Source organism: Loa loa, assembly GCF_000183805.2.
Source record: "Loa loa unplaced genomic scaffold supercont3.28, whole genome shotgun sequence".
Classification (NCBI taxonomy): domain Eukaryota; kingdom Metazoa; phylum Nematoda; class Chromadorea; order Rhabditida; family Onchocercidae; genus Loa; species Loa loa.
Window position 1 is genome coordinate 314128 of NW_018108208.1, and position 9815 is coordinate 323942.

At 34.7% G+C, this 9815-nt stretch overlaps 1 protein-coding gene across 1 annotated transcript in view; it reads right to left on the reverse strand.

Moving 5' to 3' along the window:
• Nucleotides 1–3434: 3434 nt before the first annotated feature.
• Nucleotides 3435–9815, reverse strand: part of LOAG_09733 (hypothetical protein) — a gene marked incomplete at its 5' end in the record, with an annotated part of 6990 nt that continues 609 nt past the window's right edge. The window contains 11 exons of the mRNA XM_020448004.1: nucleotides 3435–4254; nucleotides 4381–4516; nucleotides 4676–4765; nucleotides 5192–5450; nucleotides 5773–5953; nucleotides 7324–7594; nucleotides 7711–7807; nucleotides 7888–7972; nucleotides 8538–8684; nucleotides 8980–9118; nucleotides 9342–9543. Of these exons, the coding sequence (XP_020301816.1) occupies nucleotides 4166–4254; nucleotides 4381–4516; nucleotides 4676–4765; nucleotides 5192–5450; nucleotides 5773–5953; nucleotides 7324–7594; nucleotides 7711–7807; nucleotides 7888–7972; nucleotides 8538–8684; nucleotides 8980–9118; nucleotides 9342–9543 (1696 nt within the window). The 3' untranslated portion in view covers nucleotides 3435–4165. The remainder of the gene's footprint in view (nucleotides 4255–4380; nucleotides 4517–4675; nucleotides 4766–5191; nucleotides 5451–5772; nucleotides 5954–7323; nucleotides 7595–7710; nucleotides 7808–7887; nucleotides 7973–8537; nucleotides 8685–8979; nucleotides 9119–9341; nucleotides 9544–9815) is intronic.

A 9815-nucleotide genomic window follows, 5' to 3' on the forward strand; every position in this document is an offset into this window, starting at 1 on the left:
GCGAAAAAATGATAAGATACAAACAAACAACCTTTGGAAAGGAAAGAGAATCTAGAAAATTTAGTTGTAAAAAAGTAAGCATTGATGACATCTCATTTAACAATGCTTTATATTGAATATCACACATAGAAAAACATCATCTTACATTTGCCTAAAGAGTGAAAAAAATTTTTAAAAGGTAGATTCTTAATCAACATTTATTGCTTCAAAAAACAACACAACAAGTTCAATAGTTCAAGTTTCGTTTAAAAATTTGAAACTATATTCTCTTCACCACACAAATGGAAAAACGAAAATTGCATTTCGCAACCCATCCTGTCTTTTTGTAAAATTTTATGAGTGCCATAACAGTCCACAGTGGATATAAAAGGGTGACTCCCAAAAGCAATATTTTTAATCTTTCCATTCAGGCCCATTTCCACTTCGAACCTCGCATCATTAAAATACATCTTTCAATTTCCACCGTTGTTTCTTACAATCACCAATTTCAGTATTTTAAATTACCGAAGTAATTGATCCTCAGTTTTCGTCTTCATATCTCCAATTATATTATAACTATGAAGATACATTTAATGTTGAAAATGGAATCGAGTTTGTCACAAATAACTCCACAACCTCGTTGCTATCGCTCACCAATATCAAATGACAGAAATGTCAACTTCTACGAAATTGAGAATTTTGGTAATATTTATTTGGCGAAGAAGTATATCAACTCCGTCAAGTGAAGCTTACGCAATCTTCCGCAAACTGAAGAATCGCCATCTGTTCTAGTTAAACTCAACATTTCAACTTGCTCGGCATACGTTAAGAATATCGCAAAATCTTATTCACACTTCTTGAAGAATATGGCTGATTTGCTAATCCAGCCAGATTTGAAATCCTCCAACAGCGACATACAGGACATCCAAAAGTGAAGTAGCGTTAACAAAAGTGGCCTGGCCAGCCGTAAATTCTTCGCAGTCCATCGTCAGCCAACATTGCATGAAATAGATTGCAAGAAATGGGTATTGCAGTCTTCTTTCCTCTACCTTTACATTAAGATTATACTTTTCGGTTTAACTGAGTAGATATAGTAGTCATATTATGCGAATATCAAACCAATCACTGCTGCTGCATATGATTCCATTAATTCCCGAATAATTCATCTCGAGATTTTACCATTTGTTGATTTCAAAAAAGTGGCGAAAAGAGATTTCGTAAGGCACAACGAAAATTTAATCGTTAAAATTAACGAATTTTCGCCGCTTTTTGCTTTGCACATCGTCCAAGAAAAGTTCTTTTGTGGATGGTTGTCGACGAAGTAACACTGCCATCAACCAACTCACTTTGTTTCTTATACGTATTAAAATGAAACTCGATTCAATCATGACGAAAATTTTCACATTTCAATAACTTTTTCATAAAAGAAGGCCCCTGACTGCAAGAACATTATTTCCAATAATCTGATTAACACAAATAGATTTGAAGAAAATCTTACAGTCATAAAAAGCAAAAAAAAGATAAGGGAATAAATTTTGCAACAAAGCCATAACAAGCGTTGTTGATGCAGCTGAAATAGAGTTATTTCAGCAAAACATTTTATAATTCAATTAACGATTTATAGACCCTGCACATACATATCACTCACTAAACAATCCTCTCCACAAGAAAGCCAATAGCTCGGTTTTTACTGGACCGTTTGCATCCAATGTATCGATGACTTTGAAAAAATTCTGGGAAAATTAATACCATAAAGGCTAAGTAAGTCTGTCGTACCTGAAACATCTAAGGCTGAAAGTTTCCGGAAATGTCTGGTAAAATGTTTTCAAAGCATTTCTGCTTTCGTTAGCAGTTATAAACTAAGTAGGATTGTCGAATTCCCAGGGATTTGTGCAAAACATATCGATTGTTTGCTTCTCTACTCATGCAAATTAGAGTTTAGCAGATGTTTTCATTTTCAAATGCTAACACTCTACGTCCACTAATTAAATAATCATTTAACTGCCAGAATGAAAAACTTGGCTAAACCCTTACCCAAACAGCAGTGCTCCACTATCGTGCTGCTATTCAAAACGTGATTTTCACAAGACAGCAGCAACTTCAGCCTGGGAAGATGTACCAAATTACTGCACGCATAGCTATTTGCTTCACTATATCCATGGGAAAACCCATTAGAATATTTTCAAACATTATCTTTTTCTCGTTTTGTCTTCCGTTATTTTCCTCTACCTCAATTCACACGAAATTGATTGCAGTACATACTTCCACGGTATGTGTGAGCTAAGAAATGATAAGATCGAATTCCTTTTTCGAAATAGTAAATTAACAATATTTATTCTTCCATAAAAAAATGATACAATAAATACGACAGTTGCAGAGCTGCTCTGCAGCCATCATTTAAAATCAAAAACGTGAACACTATGCTGTTATGCCTTACACTCCTTCACTTGGAAGAGTTTACGGAAACATATATTACATGCGAAGTATACATTGAATAAAAAGAGTAAAAATCCAGGAAAATTTCCGATAAATTTGAAAACCCATGGAGGTGAACTGTAGCTAATCTAAGGGCCACCCTAAAAAAATTTAAAAACTCGATCGGAGAATGTAGCTGACTGAATATTTAGTGAGGAAAAATATTCCTTAGTACAATGGAAATCCAGTAATTGTTTTCAAGTTTTAACATGATTTAATAAAGTAACAGTCCCACTGAACGTAAAGTTTATGACCGGAATACACCACAACGAGCTGCATAAATATCAAAATACCCAAAATATGCATGACAAAAGCAACATAAAATTTTGAACCTCATTCGTTTAAAATTCCTGACACAAATATCCCACCAATTGAGAAATCTTATGTGCAAAGACAATCTAGCAGTTATTGTCAAACAAACCAAAGAACCTAATGTAAAGTGCACCTGGAACATCGCTATGAACATTTTCATGGGTCCAGAAAAGGTATGTTAAGCATTTCGTACATAAAGCAAACGTTTCAAAAGAAAAAAAAACATGATACGGAGTCCCCTTCCAATTGACATAAAAAGTTTACACTCTCATAAATAATAAGCCAAAATATGATAATCATCACGGCATCGGTCTATCATTTACCAATCTCAAATGAACAAAATGAACAAATTCCATCACCTCAGCAAAATCAAAATTACCAAATCAATATCTCACCATGCATCCAGAAACGGATAAATGTAACGAGAAACATCACCATTTAAATCCTGTCAAAATATCAGAAAGAGTATGGAGAAATAAGGCCATAAAAAATGATTCGATGCAGTAGTTAATAAAATTTATGAACCAAAACTGAACGGAACAAATCTGCAGTGATGAACGATATGTAGCGGATTTTACAACTTTATGAAAACCTCGTTACTAATTTCCTGCAATATTTTTCTGCCATGTTTCTGACTAAATTATTAACAACCTGTTTATTATTGAACCCGAAAATTTCTGAAACATAAGATATGCGCTAGGTACATACCGCTTCATTTCGACATTGAATGAATGAGCTTACTGGTGGACTGGTGGAAAATCACAAAGACATTTATCACATATGAAGCCATGATTCGCATCAGATTCTCTAAAGGAGCACTTCATCTGATTATATATTACAAAGACAAAAATTTTAGACAAGTGAAGCTATAGGTATTACACTTCTAACCAATAGTTTTTTCCACAAACTACTTTTGTACCGTAATTTCTCAACAATGTAGTCATCTTCAAGACGAAAGAACAGAAGCAAGTAGTGATAATTTCATACGGCACTTTCAAACACATTAGCATTAGCATTAAATCAGTTCTATTCTATAGAAGAAACTAATGAATTAGCTTTTTAAGGCAATAAAGATTTGTAAGCAAATATTACAGGTACGCTAGACGCTAACTGAATGTGTAAAAATTATGCCTCTTTTCTTACTTGAAAACTTATGCCTAAACCAAAGAATAATAAGCAACATTTAAACGCTTCCTAGACATGAATTTACAGATTGAATAAGTGAAAAGGGCTGCAACTGCTAGCACAACAATGAACAGAAATCAAAGTTATAAAAGCTATAAATTCCCAGAATAAAACAATAGTTACCGGGGCACAAAACAGCTTTTCAAGAAAACTTTCTTACAAGGAACAATTCTTTGTCTGCAGTTGTCAATAATTGCTGTATTCACGCTCATTTTCATTTTAGTAAGTCTAACATGTCATCCGAAGACACTCGCTGCTGAGGTGCACTGGTGAAAACAGTCGAATTCGTGAATATATCTTGCTCTGGAATTCAATTTTAAAAACAAATGCCTTCTTTCCCTAAGAGGTTACAAATAATTTATGCATACAGCCTTTAGAAAAAAGCATCACCACTATTTTATACAAAAATTATCTATCCTGAAGACATACTTGTTGCAGGCATAGACATTAAAGAAGTCATTTGGTTCATCGGTACAGAATGCTTCTGTGGTTTCTTTTTCATACCCAAATCATCCAAATCAATATTAACTTTGTTTGATGCATCTGCCCACGTCGATGGAATTTTCTGAAATCACAATTTTGCTTCATGTATTTCCAAAAGATGTATTACAACATGACTTCACAATTAGCATTGGTTAAATGCTCAAAAAATAGAAAAATAACTGATTCCAGCTTCATAAATATGAACACTTTTATGAATAACTGATGAATTTATAAGACTGACCACAGTTGATTTCGAATCCTGTTCGACTTGCGAAGAAGGTACATTTACGCGTAACGGAATAAAGGAAACAGGGTGCGTAGGCACTGGCATCTGCAGATACAATATTTAAAATTAATAGTGTCATATCGAGTGTAAGAAAGAACAATTTACATTAATAATGTTCTAATATTACTGAGAAGGGTATCTCTTTTAGTATGCATAAAATAACAGAAGGTGAAAATATACAATCCATGAAAGTTTTGGCGAACATCAAGTCCGCCACACCCCCTCATCACTGTATCAAAACAAAGACACAAAGTAATATTCGGTGGATAATTACTAACTCCTGAATAAATCCACTGTCAGCAATTATTTTTATTTCGGGAAAGTTAAAGGAAGGACCAAACTTATGTTCGTCCATTTACAATTTTCGCAATGTCCTACAGTCGTTATTCTTCCACAATGGAGAATCCGATCAATTTCCTACTTTTTTACTATTCAGCTTCAAACAGTTCAAACAGCAACAATTTAACGTACTAATGGAGCAGCTGCAGTCAAAAGAACGGTGCTATGATGAGGTGATTGCATAGTAGCATCAGCAGAAGGCACATGTGTTGCAAACACGTCACCCCAATCTGAAAAAAGGGCAGCATTGCCACCCAATGGGGATGAAAATGTTGTCTGTGCAGGTGTTGCAACTGCGGGCAAAGTAAGATAATCAGCCAGTGCAACAGATGGTGCAGCAGAAGACACATATTGCTGGTTTGCATTTGGAAGGGCAGCATCTGATACAGATCTAGAATGGAAACATCAAATTAATGAAAAACACTGAAAAATTTAAACTTGCTGCAAAACACTTAAAGGACATATTTCAGTGCAATTTCTTCAAGCTATTTAATGACATAATTCCTTGCAGCTAAAACCTTTAAGCTACCTGCCAAGCTACTTGTCAAGACAGTTTTACACTGAGCACATAATCAAGGTACAATTTCGTTAAATTTTATTCTCGAAAATATATGGTAAACGATAAGCTAGACAAATGACTCGCACTATAATAATGATCGTCAAATATTTGTTAAAAAGATCCATTCGAGCAGAAGTAAATGAAATTAACATACTCAGGAGATAAACTGTCAAAACGCATTGGCGAAGTAGGTCGTTCAGTCCTAGCTAGCTGATTCATAATTTTCAGTGGTGAGGGAGGTTGCAAAATGGATGTCTTTGAAGTATCTTTGAAAAATGCAGCTGAAGGATTGTTCGAATCACCATTACCATTGAATTTATCTAATCCAAGCAGATCTAAAAAAAAGTTTAAAATAAATTGGAGTGAATTTCGGCATGGTCAAAAATGCAACTTCATACCAGTGTTATTTGCATTATCTCTCTTTACCTATTCCATCATATACTATTTTAATGTTAAACATAAAGATCCTTCAACGGCCATCAGACTCTTCCCATACATTACAGGCGTTTCTATCTTAGAAGTCAGCTCACGGAACAACAACAATAATTGCAGCGAATGAACCATTTGGAATATGTGCACAAGACAAAGTAACAAATACAGAAACAGTTAACAAGGACAGAAAGCTGTAAACAGAAAAAAGTACATTTCAATATACCCGAAGTGAGCGAAAATTACACGACAGTAGATTAAACTGACTGGATCGATTTTTCGACCATTCAAATTTTACCACAAGCATACTTTTCGACAGTTTCCTTAATCTTCCTCTTTGGCGACATCAATTTAATAGTTTACCGACCATAAGCCCCTCTCCACTACCACTTCATACAACAGGCTCAATGCATACATCGTGTTTCTTTGTGACGCATACCTATAAAGTGTTAGTCGATTCGTCCAACTAATGTTACCAATTCCACTCCAACAGATCCTTGCAATTCTATCGAACCTAATCATTTTCAAATTCGCTTTGCCTAACTGAGCCGATATATACCTAACAACTTCCTATCACATTCTTCATAATACGGTTATCCTTTATCAGTTATGAATTTATCTGAGCTATAAAAATTTCGACTGTACAAAATCAGTGTGACAAAAATCAATAAAAATATTCCTGCACATATTGGTCAAGCTGAGGTACCATGTGACGAAAACTGACAGATTTGTGATGGTTTCATCTGGATTATACAAATCCCTTGTTGTGGACCGATCGGATTTACGAAAGAGAGAGGCAGCTTTTAATATATGTAGTAATCTTTTGCTTTCCATGAAATCATTTTAATATATATAATAAAGTGGATTCATCGAAGGCAAAAGATTAATATTCGAAAATGAGCATATTATAACCAACTTATCGTTTGTTTAACCACTAAATATTATTCCAACTCAAGAACATGAACGCTGGAACTGAAGAGTTTTTGGACGATAGAACATGGATACTTCAAGGATGCACCTAGTGGAAGCAGAGTTTTCAGGGTAACAGCTTAGGTGCAAAATTGAAAGAGCCCTAAAGGACACATTCAATTCTGATTTCAATCACCCTTGCAATGTCGAACAGTCATAACTAGGAGAAGAAAAATGTAAGGATAGAAATGTAACAATACTGTTACAGATTTTGCATTACATTGACGTTTTTCGGAAATCAGTCCATAAATAAAATAAGGCAGTCCATAAACAGTTATTTTACTCGTATTTGAAATATGCTACGAACCGCTGACTCGTTTATTTTGTAGAGAAATGCCTTTACCGAGATGTTTTACTGTCGTACCCATTACACTCGAACCGGCAGGAGGAGGAGGTACAACAGCATGGATAGGAATATCGATGGTATGTCGCTGATAAGGCTTATGAATGGGCTGAGACTGTGTTGTTACTGACGACGGTGCAGAAACTTTTTGAAACTGAGATTGCAGATTGCGGGCGAGAGCAAAATCACCGAATTCTTCATCATCGATTTCTTGGCTAACCGGTTCCGGTGTGTGCTGCAAGTAAAGTCGCTGGTAAATGATACAAAACAAAAAAAAAAATGCATGCAAAAGCTAATAATCCGATCATTTTTATAAAGCAAAGGTAGCTGTAAAACCTATTTTCAACCAACCTCTCGTATACCGAGTTCTGGACTATCACCTCCACCGTGGCTGAGCTCTTCGTCTGGAAACTGGAATGAGTTTACTTCGCGATGCTGATAAGAATCTCTAAAATCAAGCAAAATGTTACTGATTTAGTGGCACATAGTAATATTCATCAACAAAGTAAGATACCGACAAAAAAACGCCTTCCATCTTCATCATATGAATTTGGCCTCTTCGAAAAATCACTACCATTCCTCCAGTCACCAGAATTTCCTGTACTATTACCACCTAAAAGAGGAGAAGATAACAGCGTTTTTAGTACGGTAATCAAATAAAATTTTATTCAGCCCTTCGCCTTTCAAAACTCAGCTTAAAAAGTTCAGACTCACTGGATTAAAATATTTTAACATTATTTTTCACAAGAAAATGTTGAAGAACTACTCAAGTGAGCTTTGAATATGTTATATCAACATCAAGAAAGTGAAAAATGTTAAAATGTTCACTCAACATTTTAACAAATCATTCAAATGCTGATGTTTTCAAGTGTACTGAATTTCGTCAATACACAAAAACTGTAGAATTTTTAATCGTAAATGATCTAAATTATGAGTTTCTGTGTTAAGTTCCTTATCGATCACTACAAGCATCTAATTCTAACCCTCTGTGACGTATCACGCCTCAGTGAATAATGAAGTAAATACTTCCGTTTACACTATGCAAAGGGCAACACTAACCCTAAGTGATGACAGAACTAATATGAAGTGCACAGCTAGTTCTTTTTAAAGCTGGTAAAAATATTCATATTTTGATTATGTGTACGCTTAAAAATCTGGAAAAGGTTTCGATGACTAACTGAAGGTAATTTGTCCACCCAAACGCATATCATCTTTTGAATACCCCTTGTATTTTTCCTTGCCCTCCAATTTTGCTTTCTTTCGTTCCGCCTTTAATTGTTCATCATCTTGAATTAATTCGAACAAAACGCTAACCCGATGCCGTACTGTAAACAAAAGCTGATTCACAAAAATCGCAATCCAGATTTTTTTTTCACATTAAAAAGCTCAGACTTTCAGTAAATTCAACTATTCGAACATAATATAGACCAACTAAATCAGTTATGCCAAAATATTTTGGAAAAATGTACATCAGTTTTCTTTCACAGTTTAGTCATGTAACAATTAAGTTTATTAAAATATATTTTTATATATATTCTGTAAGAAAATAAAAAGTGAATTTATAGTTTTTTCAAAATCATCAAAACGTCATTAGGAAAAAAAAATTAAAATAAATCACACCGTTAAGTCCCTGATCCTTTCCCTTTTCATCAATAAATTTATAAGACTCCAACGTACGCATCTCAAATAAGTGATCACGCGCATTGCTCACTACCCGCTCACTGCCATTTTTCAGTAGATAGTGCAGTAACGTTAAGGACTGAAAGAAGATATCATAGAAATTGCAGAAAAACGTCACAAACCATTGCAGAAAGCAATAAAACGCCAAAAATAATAAATACAGTCTTTACTTTTGGCATTTTATTGCTTTGTGCGAACGGAACCACGTTTTGTTCTACATCGAGTCCTAGCTGTAAGAACAAAGTTATTAGATTCTAGAGCAATTTCTATATAGATCCAAGTATATCATAAAATTTTCTTGCCTTATATACTCGTCTCCATGCATTCTTATTGTCCTGTAGCATGCGCTTCCAGAGCATGTTCATCACTTCGGGAAATGCATCATACTGATATGTCATATGCGCGATTTCCGCCATTTGAGGCCCTGTTGGTCCCCATGGGTCCTCATTTGTTGCTTCTCGGACCTTACTTTCTGCTTCCGTATAGTTCATCACCATCCCCTGCCTGAAAAAATTAAAGAGCAAGTAACTCACCAACATGCTCCTGAAACCAAATCCCAGGACAACTTCTGTCTCTTTTATAAACTTGACGGTTGTTATCCAAATAATTCGGCCATATCACATAAAATTTAACCCAAATCACTGAACGATAGGTTTCATGTCAAGAAAAAGTGATGCCATTCATTGACAGTAGCTATGTATAAGCTTCCAGCTTAGTAAGAAAAAAAAAAAAAAACTAAAATAGTAAGACATTTACGTAAATAAATAGGTAACTAG